A 19,607-nucleotide genomic window follows, 5' to 3' on the forward strand; every position below is an offset into this window, starting at 1 on the left:
TAATATTCATAAATTTCATACAAGAAATCTTCTATCATCCCACTCATGGATGTCCCTTCTAAATCTCCATACACATCAACAAGCAACACTTCCATGTACTCTTTCTTACGAGTGGGATCAAGCATTGAAGCAACGAGTGTTAACATGTTACATTTATCAATACTTCCAAAATACTTGTCATACTTGGATTTCATGAGCTTTGCCATCTCAACCAAACCTGAATCACGAACACCTGTAATACAACTCTTTAAAACAGCATCAATGGAGGTTATATCATCCAAGAAAGTGTTAGATGTGACATAACGTGTCCCTGACACTTTTAGAGTGAGATCATAAAAGTGTTGCAAAAACCTAGCCAGTCGCCTAACATTTGCCCAATCAGATGATTCAGGCACACCAGTCTTCTCCAGATCATCTCTATAATGTCGATCCTCACTATCATATCTAGCAAATGCCCTTTCATAAGTCTGAGCAGTTTCCAACATCATATAAGTTGAGTTCCAATGAGTAGGGACATCTAGAATCAATGTCTTAGTGCTCGGGCACTTCTCAATCTCAGCAAATTCTTTAAACTTCCTTAGCCTTTGAGGGGATTGTCGTATATATTTGACAGCAGCCCTAACACGATCAACAGACTTCCCTATATGACTTAAACCGTCTTGGACAATGAGATTCATGATATGAGCAATGCATCGAACATGTAACCATTTTGCTTCTAACACACATTTCTCCCAGTTTGCAAACTTACTTTTCAAATATGAAACAGCTACATCATTAGGGGTGGCATTATCAACAGTGATTGTGAACACATTAGACTCGATTCCCCATTTTATCAGACACATCTCTACTGCTTTTCCAATATCGACGCCACGATGACTAGAAATTGGACAAAAGTTTAAGACTTTTTTTCTTAATATCTAGTCATTATCGACATAGTGAGCAGTAAGAGACATATAGTTTATCCTTTGAACAGACGTCCAAGTATCTGTTGTCAAACATATCCGACCAATATTACCCTTAAGTAGTGCACTGACCTTTTTCTTTTCCTCAAGATACAACTGATAGCAATCTCTTGCCATGGTTATTCTGGAAATAACAAGAAAAGCAGGTTGACAAACATTTAGAAAATGCCTAAAACCCTTACCCTCGACAAATTTGAATGGAAGCTCATCAACAACAATCATGTATGCTAACGCCTTCCTGATTGATTGCTGATCAAATTTCCAACTAATCATCCTCCTATCATCATTACCATCCCCAGTTTGAATAGTTAAACTAGTTTGACCAGTCGGCTTATTTCCCGGATACTATTCGCAGACCCTTAGATGACCACGTAGAGTGCTGGTTCCATGAACTCTAGTATTAGAAAAATACTCTTTAGAACAGTATCTGCATTAACTTTTATGCTCGCCTTTCTGGTTGACAAATGAGTCATAGTGAACCCAAACAAGGGACCGCTTGCGGCTAGCTCTAGATTTCTTTTCTTTCTGGCCAACATTGTTTTCCGAGTTCACCACATTTTCGCCACCCAGTTGTTCTGGATTCATCTATGAACAAAAAGACTATAGTTAAATGATATCAGGGCATATTAGCATAATGTTATTGACAATTTAAAGGGGTAATGGGAATTTATTAATTGTGTGCAAAGAAATATGGGGCATCTAGTGATAATATTTTTGCATTTCATTACAAACTACGAGTATTAAACTATAATTTTCAATTAATATTAACTAAACATAAGGATACATTTCAAAGAAAAACTAAATATAAGGATCTAAAGGAGATCAAAATTTATATAGTTCAAATGGTCATAGTGTAGATGTAATGGTTGTCTGTTAGATAACTAGTAGGCAGTAGCAGATAAGTACATGAAAAATCATGAAAAAAAACTTTTTAACTAGTTTTATTATATTGCTAAAGATCCATCTACGCCATAAGTCAACACATAAAATACCTCATTTCATTCATATGATATACAAATACATTATGGTATATACCGAGTAAGAATAAACACTAGAAGAACATTACATCAATTTTTAACAACAATTATTAATTAACTTTTGGCCTTTTGAATATTAAATACACATATATCTATGAACTTAAACAACAATATAAAAGTACAGAAGAATCAAAATGCAAACAATGATTATATATATATATATATAAAAGTATAGAAATCGTACCATTAACGATTGAGATGAACAAAATGATAAAAATCAAACTAGGAGCAGAGAAAGGGAAAACAAGAAATGTTATGTTGAATGGTGATTCTTGACGAGAGTAATCGATACCCATTTATAGAGAGGTAAAACCCTAATGATATGGAAATCCGCGTAATTAGTGAGCTGTTGGTAGGTTGGATTGGCCGATTGAGTTTCACAAATTTGGAAAAAGATTTCAATTTCAGTAAAAGAGGAAGGGATTTCAAAATTGAAATCAATTTGGTCCTAAAAATCCTCCATTCCCAAAATTAAAAAGATACGTATGGAAGTGTACTTCGGGTTTCGAGCGGTCCCCGAATTTTTATTCTCATACCCATAACCGATCCAAAACCCAATTAAATAATTCGGTTGAACCACTAAACCGACCCAAATCCAAATAACCCAAAACCAAATAACCCAAACACATTTGGGTTGGGTGGTTTTTCGGGTCTACCCAAATAATGAACACCCCTATTGATATTGACATTAATTGTGCTCATTTATTACACACATTTACTTTATGTCGTGAAATCTTGATGTGATTGATATTGTGACGCAGTAAGACTACTTGTAAGTTAAGATTTGCCTTTACTTATACAATCGTGCTTATTGACAATGGTTACACATGAACTATTACTGCGAACTCACCAACCTCGTGTTGACTTGTTTATGATGCAGAAATGTCCAGATTCGCTGAACTGACCCTTGCCAGTGAGCTGAGCAAATCGACTAAACTGACCAGAATTTCCGAGATGAAAGAAGATTCTGAACAGAAGTTAAATTCTGAGCTGAAGCCATTTCTGAGCTAAAGCAGAATTTTGAGCCAGTGATGCCATCTGAGCGATCCATGCTAATTCTGCTAGCGATGGCCAATTTCAGACAAGTGTTCGCTGAACTAGTTCAGCCACCAGTTGTAACACTTCTCCAGTGGCAATAAGCTCCAGATACAACCATCAGAAATCCATTAGTGAAGTTCTCCACTGAAGCCCACCAGTCCATTGAAGCTCTCCAGTGACCAGTTCTAGTCTCCAGATGGATGCTCCAAATGTACGTATCCAGTGGAAGTCCAGATTTCAGTTTTTCCAGTTACCTTAATAAAGTGTTCTGACGCATGCTTGTGGGGTCCAAGAAAGGAAGGATGACAGTTGTCCAAAGAAGATGACAACAAAGGAATGAGTGCCCATGTTATTTCTAACGGTTTGTAGGCCCTCTTGCAAAAGGAATCTTTCTAGAAACTTTATATGTCCATTTCCCATTGGCTAATAAATTAGTGGTTGTCCTTTGCACATGACAACTTTCAGATTATTTTATTATTATTTCGATAACTCTTAGGAAAATAGTTTATATGGCTATATATAGGGGTTGTATTTCTCATTGTAAAATCAGTTTTTGATATTGAATTGAATGAAATTAATAGAGCAGTCTCTATTTCTTAAAAATCTTCATTTACCTTTATAGATCTTTGATCTTGGTGGTTTGGAGTGATCACTTTATCTATATTTGTGGTGGTTCGTCCTTTATCAAATATAGTGGTAAGATCTTAAATCTTCGATTCCTTTATCTATGTTTCTGGTGGCTTAGACCTTTATCAAGCATAATGGTGGGTTAGAGTGTTTCCTTTATCGTTGATTCCGGTAGCTTGGCCTTTACAAATCTTGGTGGTGGATTCTTTTATCTATCCTTTTATTTTATTGTCTTGTTTTTGTTTGTTTGTTTCATAAACTCAGAAATTACCAAAATTATTTAATCCCATTTTGTTTAATTTCCACTGTGCTTGGTTTTTTCACGTGTTTTACGCATCAGTTTAGTACACTTTTTAGGTAACCAGGTTAATCTAGGATGTGAAGTATGATTGATTGATTGATTGCTTTTGAACCCGGGCATTGGACCTACATGGATCAAGGATTAATTTGCCTGCTTTTGCATTATGCTTAGGATCGATAGCCAGCTCTCAATGATTATTTTGTAAACTTTGATGGTTGCTTGCTCCTTATGCAATTTGTACTTGAATTATCTTATTTATGGATTCACCGGATCCTTTATTTGGATTTAGTTCATGTTCTGCATTAATTCTACCTTGTGCTATATAATTTCCGTAATATTTCGAGCCATAGTTCGGGGTGTTACAGATTATTTTGCAGAATTTTTTTATTTGTTTTAATTATTTGTTTTGTATCTAATCTAATATTTTCTTTGTCGATGCATATTTTTTTTATGGATCCAACTACCAAGAAAGATTTGATTATAGGTTTTTTGGTACTTTCAACTATTTTTACATATATTTTTCTTTTGCATTTAAATGTTTATTTTATAAAGTTTATTGATTATCAATGTCAATCTTAAAAGCTTTGAAAAATCAATTCAACAACTGCACATCGGTAAAAAACCTAGTAAGAACATATATAGTTACATGTTAAATATAGATAGTGTTAGTATTGGTTTAGCAAGTACTTAAGATCAAATTGCTAACAATTATATATTATTTAAGAGATTGTTACATTGACCTATAAATGTAATTAAGAAACTACTAGATGATAGGAGAAGTCGCCAAAAAGTATTAGGCGAACCAAGGCGATATGGAGAAGTCGTCGAAACAAATATTTTTGCTAAGTAGCCTAGTAGGGATGGTGTGTTAGGCGAACCAAGGCGAAAAAGTATGCGATTAAGGGGTGGGTTCACCCCACTCCCTTCAACCTAATTTAGTTATTAATAATTAATTTCATACTTTTACATCATTATTATAATTTATTTCTTTTAAAGGGGGAGGGGATAAATAACTAAGACTAAGAAGAGTGGAGCTGTCGGTGATTGGACTACTTGTACTAGAGAGTGCCATGTGGTATTCTGGGTTGCCAAAAGTTGCCTAAAAAACAGGTGAGAGTGAAGTTTCTGAAAGGTGAGGTAGGCTAATGATTGACTTTTTTTCCCTTCTTTTTGAGTTTATTATTGAAAATACATTTATATTAATAAAATAAAATATAAATAGAAAATACATAGCATAAAAAATACTTTATGTTATTTATTAATACAATTATATTAAAAAAAGAAGTCTAATAGAAAAATTAAAAACTAATATAATTAATATGTAAATATCACAATTGTTCAAGGGGTAACACAAAAAAGGATAATCTTCCTTATCTTTGTATCATGTTTCTTCTTCTTCCCCTCTGCAAATACATATATATATATATATATATATATATATATATATTCAATTTCTATACATATCTTCTATAGTGAAATGATTAAGCGAGAACCAAAATAATGATAAGAACTGTAAGAACCACTAAAAAACCATCTCTATGGGCTTAGCCCTTAGAGTTAAGGGCTACGCCCTTACCGTATTCAACTACCACCATCTCTTAGATCACTGCCTATCAAATCCATACCATTCTCTTATGCGTCTAGTGATAACCCCTTTAGAACGGATAAGGGCAACGCCCGTACCACATCTATATGAATTTTTTTAAAAACTTGTATTTTTATTTTGGAATGAATTTTATTAAAAGAAAATAAAAAATTCAAAAATAAAAACTAATAATTAAAAAACTAAAAACCACACCAAATAGGCAAAATAAAGAGAAAAACTAGCTAGTGGTTATATACATATATACATATATATATATATATATAGAGAGAGAGAGAGAGGGATAAGAAATGGAGTATGTGGTTGTTAGACACTCAAGCTTGGGTGTAGAACCTCTAACATACTAATTTTTTAATATATATGTAAATGTTTGGCCTCCCATGCTTTTTATGGATTAAAAAAAAAAGATGTGTGGGGTTCTACACCTAAGCTTGGGTGTCTAACAGCCACATAAACCCTAACCTCATAGAAGAATTGTCTTCAAAAACTATTTTTAGAAAAAAGTATTATGTGGCAAGTCTATATTTTTCTTCAAAAAGGTTGTATTTTATTTATGATGTCATATGTCATATTTATAATTATAATATTTTTAAATATAAATAGCTAGCTTACTAAATGTTTATTTTAAATTCTTACTTTTTGATTGTAAATTCCCTTTTCATGTTTTGTTAATGCAATAAATACTCATACATATATATTATGTTAGCCAACTTAATATCTCCAAACCAAGTTATGATATATCAATTACAAAAACTACATATATTCTTTTAACTTTTTTTTATTTTCAAAATTTTAGTTAGTGCCGGGTTGAACCCGGGATTATTAGCTAGTATATATATATATAGGGGGATGGTAATATAAGGCTGCTATGTACCTAAGCTTACGTATGGAATACTCACATATTTTTTTTAATCCATAAAATTCATGTGGGCCCAAACATTAATTCATTAATAAAAAAGTATTAAAAAAATTGCGAGGGGTTCCACATCTAAGCTTAAGTACCAGACAACCTTAGACTACCCACATCACTGAACCAATCCAACCCAATCTTCAATTAAAAATTAATTCCTCTCTCTTCCACCTATATAACCCAATCTAACTCAAATTTCTACTCACATCCACAACTAAACCTAAACTAATTTTTTATTATATTAAAATGATTTATTACTTTATAATATTAAAACTTTTTGTCATAATTTGAAAATCAAAATCAAATAGTTTTATAAAAAAGTATGTTTTTTTAAATAGATCCGTTTTTAATAAAATTTATGTTAAAATGTTCGCAATGGAAAAATAAAGAATACTATGTTTTTATATTTTTAATAGAAGTTATAAAATATAAGATATTAAAAAAAAACTAATAAGACTTATAAATAATTATATAGAATAAAGTAATATAAAAACTCCACCATTGAAAAGTTGCCATGTGGTGACGATGATGTAACAAACTATGAAACATGAAGACCGGATTGTTATAGATCGTGAGGCTCTTTCAATATTTTATAATTTAATAATCAACGATCTAGACTAAAGTTCACCAATAAAGGTGGTCTTATATTCACTTTTCCTATATATATATATATATATCACATATTTTAGTACAAAAAAACTTATTAACAATTAAGAAAGTGGAACAAGTCAACGATGAGCCGCCGACCCAAAAAAGTCGCTCAAAATGGCAAATCGCCGGATGGGGCTAGTGTTCCCGGTGACCAAGGCGAACCAAACAGGGTCTGTTCTCTCGAGTGTAGATGGATATAACGTAGTTAAGGTCCCTCACCATATATATATGCAATTGGATTTAAACCCTTAATTCCTATAAAAAAAAAACATAAAGCGAAAAACTTTTTAACCACTAGGTTTTCAACCCACCCAATGACATATGATTATTACAATTGTCTTTCAAAAAACACATCATATTAAATCAAACTAAATTATTATTTCAACTTGTTATCTTTTTCAAATGATATACAACCATTTAATGGCGGCATGTCTATTGTTTAGTGGTTGGTTATACAATAATGATCATTGCGTGTGTATATAACCCGACCCTAGTTCCACATCACACACAAGCCACATTTTTCTTCAATCACGTTATCTTTGTCCACATCTTCAATTCGATTAAACCTTGTCTATCAGTCATGTACCAAATTCACATATATAGAATTCAATCAAGACTTTGATACCTATATATATAAGGTAACTTAACATTCTTCTTTAGACACAATAATTATATTTACTATATGTTTCAATACAGTAACGGAACTTGAACATACTTGTTAGGGGCGGGAAAAAAAAGGCATACTATATAATTCCGAAAGACACTAATGGGCATAAAAATAAATCAAAAGCTCTTATATAACTTAACGACTATGAAGTTTTTAATATTTGTTTATAGAATTTTAACCAAAATTCTAGACAATTCCTTTGATAACCATGAAGTTATTAGTAAGATTGTCGACACACAAATAAACTCTCTTTAAGAAACTACTAATGGTAATATATAATTTTTGTTTATAAAAGATAGTTTATCTACATACATTAGTTATTTTAAAATCTTTATATGATTTTAAAAGATGTATATATATATATAACTTAAATACTAATTCTTCATGTGAAAATAATACTTTTATGAACTATAATCAAGGTAAACAATAAAAAATAACATAAAATTATAAATGAAATATAAAAGATATGATATTATGCTCATAAAATGCATGGAGCTTTTTCTTATTGTTTCTAACTCACACTCATTAATTAGATACTAAAAACATTTAAACTAAATATAAATAGATAAAACATAAAATAGATAAATCATTTCCCATGTGCAGCAAGTCAACATACTTTATTTTTGGTAAGCAATGTAAACTTTTATCATTGGCTGAACTACTTATCATCGACTGAACTATCATATTTATATAATTTTTAAGATGAATTAGATAAACTCTATAGTAAAACTAGACAATTTTGAGGGGGCTAACACCCTCCTTTGTCCCTTAATAGTTCCGTCTGTGTTTCGATGTGTATGAAATTAGGTTTTATTAAATGCCACGCCGAGATTGTTGGAAAAGTGGGTGGTGATTTATGCTAAATGGATTGTGATTTTATCCCCCCAAAATATAAAAATGATGGTAGGCGTATGCATATTAATTTTAGTTGATTTTTTTTGAACACTCGGTTGACATTAGAAGATACCTCGCAATTTGGTGAAAACCTATACGTATTATATATTACGAGATGTAAATCATGAGATGTTACAGGTGATCTAGAGAAAAAATTCACAGACTTTATCACTTTCGAAAGTAGAATCCATACTTATAAAAAAATCAAAAATACATCTACAAGTTGAAATATTGAATGACTTTATTTGCATGGGTTTTCGTTAATAAAATTGGGAATTTTCTAAAGGAATTTACTATTAGTAGTTTAGTAGTGTATTAATTATTTTTAGTTGTGAAAGAATGAGTAGTTGGATTTTGTTTGAATGGGAGGACTGTTGTCATCGCTCGTCAAACATTGAATACGAGGACACTGGCTCACACGTGTGAGCTCTGACCACCGTGGCATATCTGCTGCCATTTCCCAACAATTCAAAGTACCATTTTGCTCCAATTTATTATTATATTGTCTATTGTCTATGTCTTAAATACAAAAATAAATTTATTTTAAAAAAAAACCTATAGCTTAGTTTATTAAATAATTAATTGATACTTCTCAGCTATAAATGCGAGTTAGCTATAAACAATTGATGTTTATTGTCGGATTTTGGGATATTGATGGTTTGGAAAACCAAATGTTAAGATATACCGTAAAAAAAAAAGTGTTAAATTATATACTCACAATTTAGTGGAAAAACAAATTTCACTTGCTTAAAATCTTTAACTTTATAGATTACTCCGTATTACTTTAACTATGCATATAAATTTTCATTTCGAGTGGTAAACAGTTAATGCATGGATCATGGATGGCAAAACCTCATCCCTATACAGATGTCTTATGTATTCACAATAAACAACATGTATATGTGCTATAATTTTCACATGTGAAAAAATGTATACGGATTATTACCGTTCTCTGTTTTGTTTTATCTGAAAAATTGGTTCATTGATTCTTAAAAAGACATATAAAATTTACCGCTTCATTTGATATTTCAAAGATATGCCTTGACACATATTAGAAAAAAGTTTTGTTAAATATAATTTTTAAAAATGTAATTAAAGTGTATTAGATAATTATATATATTTATTATATAATTTAAGGTTTTTGATGTATAAGGTTATAAGTACAATTTTCTTATGTAGTTATGTCTGTAATTTAGCAATTTTTTTCATCAAACAACCCACTCACAGATAATTTTGGTCCGGAAAATAATTAATCTTTTTAACTAAATAGTCTAAAGATCACCTTAATCATGAGATGATGATATGCACAAAAATCAAGGGGTGAGATTATGAAAAAAATTAATGAATAACACATGTCATCTTCTTATAATTTTAAACTATGATTTAGAAGTATTTTTCATTTTTTTTTGGGTGCGATATTGATATTTTTTGGTGATGCGGCACGTGCGGTAGGACTAGGGAATATGAATACAAACAGCAAGTTCTAAATAGATTGGGATTGGGATATATATGGGCTGGTCCCGCAGTCGTCACGTGCACCTCCCTTCAGTCTCTGTCTTTTGCCCCAAATTGGCCCAATAATTGAGAAATGACATTTTGAAGTCCTACAACATTTTAATAGAGAAAACCACGTTCTAACGACACTTCATGATCAATATTGAAGGCTAAATCAACTATTCGGAGGCATTTTCAGTTTTATCGCAGGTTACGGGTTTTTATTTTTCAGAGTGATGTGATGCATGCTAAAAGTTTTTCTTTGAAACACCTGTAACGTCTCTGATTATCTACAACTTATAGTTTAAAATGCGCACAGTTCTTTATATGTCGAATAGTAAAGACTCTATGGTCTATTTGATTTTGCATTATTTATATTACTAAACGTTGAAAAGTTAGATTTTTGGGACATGCAAAATGATCATTATACCCTTAATAAGTTAATTTATACCGCCAATCCTTCATCATCGAATATATCTACACTATCCCCCATTTAGATAAATTATATTTACATTAATCATTTATATCACTCGTCGTTGCCAATATCACCTGTTGAAGTCATCACCACAAGTCGCCATTGCCACCACACTGTCGACACCGTCATTGATGCCATGCCCATGTATCTCTATTATTTAACAAGTAAAATTAGAATCCTTCAAAACAAATAAATATCAAGGAATTAAAATCTAAATCGAATCAGATTTAGTATAATTAAACTTTAAATAAATTGCAATTTTTTTAACCATGGATATCATTCATCACCCTGAAAATTAACTAAATTTATCATTGTTATTTATATTATTACACTTATAGATGTATATTTAGGGAAAAGTTATTTTAGGACCAATTTTAAATTAGGACCATTAAGCTCAAATCTCAACCATTCATTTTTTTTTCTCTCTCTCCTCAAATCTTATCCACTCATTTTTATTCCTACCCTCTTTCCTCACCTCCTTCCACTCTGGCCACCACCTCCTCCTCCTTCATTCTTCTTCGGCAAGACAACCACCGCCACCACCATCATCTCTCTGACCACCCCAATTACGGCGCCCGCAACAAGCGCTACGCCCGTACCGTATCAAACGGCCACCATCTACTGGATCGCCTCCCATCAAATCCACACAATTCACATATGCGTCCGATGACAACGTCTTTAGAACGGATGAGGGCAACGCCTGTACTGTATCCACCGGAAAACGAAACTGATTCTCACCGGAGATGTCGTCGCCGTCGCCGGATTCTGGAAAACGGAATTTGAAATCTGGGGAGAGAGAGAAAAATGAATGGTTGAGATTTGGTCCTAATATAAGATTGGTCCTAAAATAACCGACCCATGTATATGTATTTAACATTTTTATATGGGTTAAGAGCGCCGAAATGTAATAAACTATGACCAAAAAGTTATAGTGTACATGAACTAACGTTTTTGTTTATTCGATGGTGAAAACTGGTTAAAAAGATATAAAGAATGCAAAATTGACCGGGTTAAAAGTTAGCCGGATACCCATATTTATTTTGGTCGTTGACTGCTTACTTAACATAACACGTGGAATATAGATATATATATATATCCATATATATATACATAAACGAAAATCATTCATTTCCCGACCATATTTCAGATTCACACACACTTTTTCACACACATTTACACACACAAGATACTAAAATCAGATCCATCCCATGATTTGAGTCACTTTCTTTCTTCTATCTGAGGTACGTTATCAATCCTTTACCATGAATCGTCTTTGTTGATTTTTGTTGTTTTTATTGTTAAAACCCCTAAATTTATGAACTTTTCTTGAAATCGTAATCATTTAAATTAATAAATCAGAGTAATTTACTTGTAGAACACGATGGTGATATTATTTAGTAGGTTAATCATTTATTATATTTTTAATTTTAAAAATATATAAAAAAGGGAAACCCCAGATTTTTTAATTTAATATTGGGAAACCCTAAATCTTTTGAATTTAAAATTGTTAAAGCCTAAATATTTTAACTCAAAGTCTTCATACCCTATTCGAAAAACCCTAATTTTTTATGTTTAATTTTTAAAATATTTTATTATTTCTTAATGTAGAATGGATTGTGAAGGTGGGTTTAGGCTGAATGTACACCATGATGGTGCTTTTTTGTTCTTGCCACTTCGTTATGGTGGTGGTACGACTATTGGTTTTAATGTACGTAGACTGCCTTTAAAAGATTTTAGAACCAAAATTGAGGAAAAAACAGGGAATCCTGTAAGGGGTTTGTACTATCTCTGCACACCAGATGACTTTGGGACACTTATGAAGTTAGCTAGTGAAAATGATTTAGATATTTTCTATGACATAGCTGATAGCTATGGCACAATGAATGTGTATGTGGATCACATAGACATAGATCACCATATTAACAATGTTGCAAGTGAAGAGGCTGGTGACTGTGTAGAACACCATGATGAGAATGATAATGTGCAGCCTAAATCTCAAGAAGGTTTTAGCACACCTGAGGTTGGTCAGTCTAGTAGACATCCTATATATGGGAATTTTGAGCAAAATGATCACTATAGTGAAGGTGAGGATGAAGACTATGAGCCAAATGAATCAGAAGCAAAATCTCTTGCTTCCCTTGATCATTTGAATGAAGGAGAGGAAGAGCTTATGGAAGTTAGAAAAGCTAACCCCATTGCAAAGATATCTAAATTTAACAATATGCCTAAACTTGGTGGTACAAACAACCATTCTAGTAGTGAAGGGAGGACAGTCATACATGAAGAGCATGATGAATTCATGACTCAACTGGTGAATGCATTGAAAGGAGATGATAATGAGGCATAATGGGTAGATCCATTAGAACCACCTCCTGAACCAGACATGCAATTTCCAATTCATGAACCACAGATTCATTGGAGGCAGAAAGCACCTAAGGTACATTTCAACTCTCAATTTTTTTTAAAGTACTTAACACATTTTCAGTTACACTAATTAGTATTCTATATTATTTTAGGTTGGTAAGAGATATGAGGGGCCTGATCAATTGAAAGAGTGCTTGTCATACTATGCACTGGCCAATGGGTACTCACTATGGTATGAGAGAACTTCCAAGAGTCATATAATTGCAAGATGTGGAGTTAGGCCACCAAAGCTATCTAAGCCTGAGAAGGGGGGACAAAAGAAGAGCAACAGATACCAGCCTTCTACAAAGACATGTAAATGGAGGTTGGCTGCTTCTTGGATGACAACTGAGAGGTCTTTCCAAGTAAAGAAATTAACAGAAGAGCATACCCGTGTAAGAAACTTTAAATATGGTACTTTGATAAATTACAAATGGATAGGTAGGCATTTTGCAGACAGAATAAGACAACAACCAGACATTAAGTGTTCTTTACTACAAGAGTTAGTGATGAAAAAGTATAAATGCTTTGTAACACAACAACGAGTTAAAAGGGCTAGGCTATGGGCTTTGAATGAGTATGAAAGATCACTAGAGGAGCATTATGCAATGCTTAGGCCATATGCTGATGCACTTCTTAGGACCAATGCAGGATCCATTGTCCAATTAGGAACCACTACAAACCCTGATGGAAAAACCTATTTTGATAGGTTTTATGTTTGTCTGTTTGGCTTGAAAGAAGGGTTTAAAAAAGGATGTAGGAGGGAGGTTGCTTTATATGGGTGTTTTTTGAAGACATCATGTAAAGGGGAATTGCTAACTGCTGTTGGCAGAGATGGAAATAATTAGATCTATCCAATTGCATGGGCAGTTGTAAATGTGGAAAATAAGGATAATTGGAGTTGGTTTTTGACCTTACTGAGCAATGATTTTAATGCTCCCAATGGGTTTTCTCTTACATTGATGTCTGATCAACATAACATGTTTTTAGTTTTATAACTTAATTGTACTAATATACTTAATATATCATACTAATAAACTGTCTCATAATTTGTTTTACAGGGTTTGTTAGAAGCTATTAAGGAAGTGATGCCAAGAGCCGAGCACAAACAGTGTGCCAGATATATATATGAGAACTTTAGGAAGGTTTATAGTGGAGTGGAGTATAGAAACTTATTTTGGAAAGCTGCTAAATCAACTTACCCTGCACAATTTGATGATGTGATGAAAGAAATCAAGGCTTCAAACCCAAATGCATTCAAGTATTTGATGGAAAGGAATCCAAAGTCTTGGTGCAGGGCCTTTTTTGATACTACTAGTTGCTGTGAAGCTGTTGAGAATGGTTATAGTGAATGCTAGAACTCTGTGCTTGTCAAGGTAAGGAACAAACCCATTATTACACTTTTAGAAGCATTAAGAGTTATTTTGATGATAAGGTTAGAAAATCTTAGGGAGGTTAGTTCAAAGTGGGAACATGAGGTATGCCCAGCCATTAGGAAAAAACTTGAATTCATTAAAAATCAAAGGGCTGAATGGTTAGTAATTCATGCTGGTGGGAACAAGTTTGAGGTTAGGAACTCTAGGTATGCATATTCTGTTGACATGGACACGGGAACTTGTGACTGTAGGATGTGGGAGTTGAGTGGGATACCATGTGTACATGTTGTGCAAGCTATTTACAAGCAAAACAAAGAACCTGAGGATTTTGTAGCTATATGGTTTAGGAAGTGTCACTATAAGTATGCATATGAGTCTTACTTGAATCCAGTTGGGGGTATGGACACATGGAGGACATTCCTTGAGTTGAATGTACCACTACCACCTAAACCTAGAACCAAAAAAGGAAAGACAAAGAGCAGCACATGAACCAAGGGTAAAGGTTGTAGGGTAACTAAGCATGGGGTTGAATTGAATTGTTCCAATTGTCATGAAAAGGGACACAATGTAAGAAGTTGTAAGAATGAGAGGGTAGAAAGGCCAGTTGTGCAAAAACCTAAGGGTAAGCCACTAAAAAAACATGTCAGTCAACCTAGTGGACCTACAAGTCAGAGACCAAGTGATATTGTTATGAATGGGAGTGGTGCAAGTCAGGTACCAAATGTTGGTGTTGCAAGTCACAACCCAGTGGGTGTTCAAAATGAGAGTCAAGGGTCTAGTGTCAAGAAGAGGTTGTTTCATGAGAGTATTAGTGTTGGAGGACCACATTGTCAACAAAGTGAACAAAGTCAACCACATGGAGGAAGTCAAGGAACTCATCAAAAAAATGCAGGTGATATAGGAAAGGAAGCTATGCCTGAATACAGGCTAAGTCCAGGCAGGATGGGTGTGACCAAAGATGGATTCAGGTTTCCTACACACAAACCCTTTGGTAAGTTATTTTCACATCACTTCTATGAGTTTTCTATTTATAACTTGTTGTTAATTATTGCATGTAAAATATCACTTAATAGGGTTGCCAAAAGGTGCTACTAAAGGCAGCAAAGGGAGTTTGGGTATGCCAAAGGGAAGGCCAAGGGTAGCTTTTGGCAAGACCATGAGTTGGCTCAGTTCAGGAATGGGTTCATCTGGCACTATGGTAAGCAATCAGCCCACACATGTGCAGCCGGGTGAACTAGTGACATTTTCAGCAATAAAGGGAAAGATAGACAAAAGGCAGACTGTTTCTACTCCACTGAGGATTAATAAACCAGAATCTGCAAATGCAACAGGCACTCAGCATGGAACACAAGAGTCAGTGAAGAAGAACCCATCACCATAGAAGCCAGTTGTACCAATGAAGAGAAGCATCAAGTGAGAGGATATTGAGGAACAGACTTGCAAGGGTTATTGATGGGCCAGGGAAGACCTTTGAAGATGCCATAAGCTTGCAATAACTTGCATATTAACTGAAGTAGATGTAACTTATGTAACTTAAGTGCATGGACATGTTTTTTGGGCAGTTTGATACGTATGGGAACAAACTGCCATTGTTTTGGGTATGTAATCCTGTTGGATGAACCTAGTCTTTTGGTCTGTAAGTGGGCAGGAAAACTAAACTTTGAACTTGTAACTTTGGTCATCCTATATGCCATGTAAACCTAAGAAGTTAGCTTGTTCTGGATGATGATATTTCTGCTTGTAAGTTGTGAATGTGTATATTCTGCTTCTCTACTAATATTGGTTGTCATTAATTACAAGTTACAACCTTACTCAAATAAAACTCGAATATCATTCATACCAAAACAGAGTCAAATTTCATTACAAAAGAGAATCAAAAGACAAAACCAACTACTTGTTCTTCTGATTGCAAAATACACCAACAAAAGACAATCAACCAACTACTTGTTCTTACCATTGTGAAATACACAAACAAATTCTTGTTCTTAGTTTATAACAACTACAACTATGACAATGCAAAACATCAACACAAATCCAAAAAAAACGTAAATTATTTTGTCAAAGAAACTGGGTTTCGCAATTCTTGAAATCACCTCATCTTTTTCAACTACCACATGTTTCAATTGGTTTACATTCTGTGCATGAAGATCAAACAAAAGATCTTTGTAGTATTGAGTAGGCAGCTCCTCATCAATGAATTGGAACGAAGTACATGATCTGCTTTTAACCTAACAATTAACCCACTATAAATAAATGTTTCTGCTTGTCAACGATTAATATTGACTCAATTACAATAACCCTAACTGAGTAATTTAGTTGGAAACTTAATTACAGTGGGGCAACGAACGAATCGCCTCCCAGGGTTCCTGCTGGTCCACGACGTGAGCAGCTTCATCTTTTGTCCGCAGTGACAAACAACATATCGATTTCCATGATGGATTGTTGAAGAAGAAGATGAGGAAGATGGATTCACGGTGAGCGTGAATATAGAGAGACAAGGGGAAAGGGGAAAAGCGGGAAAAGAAAGAGGGAGGGAAAAATTGGGGGGAAATAATGAGGGTGTTTGTGTTTTGGAGGGAAGCATTATATACACATTTTTTTTAACCAGCGTGGAAGCTTGACCGGTGCCACATAAGCCCAAAAACGATTTTCGTCTACTATAGCATGTTTAGCCATTTTCCAGCCATCGAATAAACAAAAACGTTAGTTCGTGTACACTATAACTTTTTGGTCATAGTTTGTTACATTCCGGGGCTCTTAACCCTTTTTATATTTTCTTAAATGTATATATGACTTGTAAGTTTTGAGATGTTAGTGTCTTGAAAACTTGATTTTGCAATCAATCCATGTATGGTTTTCAGGTTATAGTGGATGATAGTGTTTGCGTTGACTAATTAATTGCGAGAAATCGAATTGTAAGTTGGCTAAAATTTCGTTGAAAATGATGATGTCGTCATGGCTTTGTACACTACATGGTCTATATATCATGTTAACAGATACCCTAATTAACTTAAAATGATTCAATAACTATTTCATTTATCGTGATATTATTTGTTGAGAAAAGGGAACTTTATTACATTTTCCTAGGTAAATTTCCGGCCAACCTACAACTCGAATTTTCAACAATCAGTTCATGTAGAATCTCTGGGTCATGGTCGATGACAGTGTTGGCGATGACTAATCGCAAAATATTCGTATTGTAGGTTGGCCAAAGTTTTGTCGAAAATGACGATGATGGCTTTGTACACTGATTATTTCATCGCTTACATGGATAATCATGTTGACAAAAACATGTTAACGCATGAAAAGTACCTTAATTAAGTTAAAAAGGATTACTAATTAAGTTAAAATGATTTACTATTCATTTAGCGTGATATTGATATTGTTATTTGTTGAAAAAGGGTACTTTATTATACTTTCTTAATACGACGTGAAATACAATTCATAGTTGTCAACCAAGTGCTTAAAAAATGGACCATCCTTGCTTTCCCCACCAAGCACATGGATGTAATACCCTTATCAGAGAGTAAAAGAGGTATAGAAAAACAAAATATTCATGCCCCAGTTATTATAATTTCTTAGAAAGTTCGAATAATGAAAAGCCATTTAAGTATTGCTGTCTTTCAACATAAAGAAAAAATTATAGATTTTATTTTTTCTAAATACTTAAAGATATGGGAGCTGCTATAGGTACCCCATGGTATTAGCTAAACCCCCTCATTTTTATTTATCTCTCATCATTTTAACATTTTTATTTATTTTTTCAAGAATATTACTTACCAAAAATATCTAATCAAATCAATAAAGTTTTATATTTATTCTTTGAAAATTTTTAATTATCTATAATATATTCTTTAATATAAAGATTATTTTTAATTTGTTTTCTTTTGTTTATTTACACAATACGAACTCTTTCTTAATTCCTATTAACTCTTTCTAATCAAATCAATAATGTTTTATATTTATTCTTTTAAAAAAATTAATTATCTATAATATATTCTTCAATACAAAATTAATTTTAAATTATTTTTACCGTCACTAAAAGTCTCAAACCTTTATTCTTTCTTAATTCATACTAGCTGTCACAAAAAAAAGCTAAATATTGAATTCCAGTTTCTCTTTCTGTTGAGAGTTGTACCAACAAAAAAGGTCAAAATTATTAAACAAATAACATTTTGACAACTATACCAACAAGAAAAAAGATCATGAAATCGTAAGAGAAAAAAAGTGTTTAAATAAAAAATGAAGGATTTGGTTGAAATGATGTTGTCAAATGTAAATCTAATGGCTAATAAATAAAAGAGTTTGGACGACACCTTATGAATTTGGTTAATGATATTGTTGTTTTATCCGTTGCCAGCTACAAGAGGTTGTAAGATGTAGTGGTGGTGTGTAGATCATGGATGAAAAAATTAAGTGGAGAGCTATATATGAAAAAAACGAAGAGAGAGCGTAAGATAGAAAAATAAATATTATATTATTAGTGGGGTAAATAACTAATTAATGACATGAGTATTAACTAAATATAGCAGGGAGTGTATTAAGCAATTTTTTGGGGGTGTTAACTCAAATAATAGTGAGACCATGGCTCACATGAATCCTTAATATAAAAACGACTCTTAGACTCCATTCTTTTTTTACTTAATAGACTTAATAATTAAGAACTTAATGCATTAAGTCACATTTTATGTTTTTGTTTTGAGTTAACAAATAAAAATAACCGTCAATGACTTATTTTTTACTTAATACATTCACCCACTATTTATACATTCAACTACTTAATACATTTAGCACTTAATGTTTGGAAAAAAACAGCCCCTTAATTTAATCAATGCAGTACGGTTTTACATACAAAGCCCATAAAATTACACATTTTGTTAGGTTTTTTTTTTCTTGTTAAAGGTACACATTTTGTTAGTAATATTGCAATTATTTTATATTATAATCTTTATAATTAACTATGAAATTAAAGTATATGATGCACAAATATGACATATTAAAAGTTGTGATATTTTCTTATCAACTTTCTTTAATTTGTGTATGGTATTCTCTTAAAATCAGTGGCAGAGCCACATTATACCAGGACGGGCCAAGGCCCACCCTATAAAGCTCATCACGTATAATATGTATATAGATAATCTTGTATATTTTGATCAATTGAATCATGTG

The 19,607-nt window shown here is 32.8% G+C and overlaps 2 protein-coding genes across 2 annotated transcripts; both read left to right on the top strand.

Moving 5' to 3' along the window:
• Positions 1-13,042: 13,042 nt before the first annotated feature.
• LOC122587969 lies at positions 13,043-14,420 on the top strand. The gene is made up of 3 exons (XM_043760118.1): positions 13,043-13,096; positions 13,176-13,886; positions 14,124-14,420. The coding sequence occupies exons 1-3, from the start codon at positions 13,043-13,045 to the stop codon at positions 14,418-14,420; spliced, it is 1,062 nt and encodes a 353-aa protein (XP_043616053.1).
• A 69-nt stretch (positions 14,421-14,489) lies between these two features.
• Positions 14,490-14,927, top strand: LOC122587970. Its single transcript, XM_043760119.1, has one exon. The coding sequence runs from the start codon at positions 14,490-14,492 to the stop codon at positions 14,925-14,927; it is 438 nt and encodes a 145-aa protein (XP_043616054.1).
• The last annotated feature ends 4,680 nt before the right edge of the window (positions 14,928-19,607 follow it).

This window comes from Erigeron canadensis, chromosome 2, assembly GCF_010389155.1.
Source record: "Erigeron canadensis isolate Cc75 chromosome 2, C_canadensis_v1, whole genome shotgun sequence".
NCBI lineage: Eukaryota > Viridiplantae > Streptophyta > Magnoliopsida > Asterales > Asteraceae > Erigeron > Erigeron canadensis.

Bases quoted from the DNA above. Each gene is read 5' to 3' on its own strand.
- LOC122587970 (XM_043760119.1), top strand. From the start codon at position 14,490: ATGATAAGGTTAGAAAATCTTAGGGAGGTTAGTTCAAAGTGGGAACAT.
- LOC122587969 (XM_043760118.1), top strand. From the start codon at position 13,043: ATGCAATTTCCAATTCATGAACCACAGATTCATTGGAGGCAGAAAGCA. The intron at 13,097-13,175 runs GTACATTTCAAC...ATATTATTTTAG, and splicing joins GGAGGCAGAAAGCACCTAAG to GTTGGTAAGAGATATGAGGG. The intron at 13,887-14,123 runs GTTGGCAGAGAT...TTTGTTTTACAG, and splicing joins AAGGGGAATTGCTAACTGCT to GGTTTGTTAGAAGCTATTAA.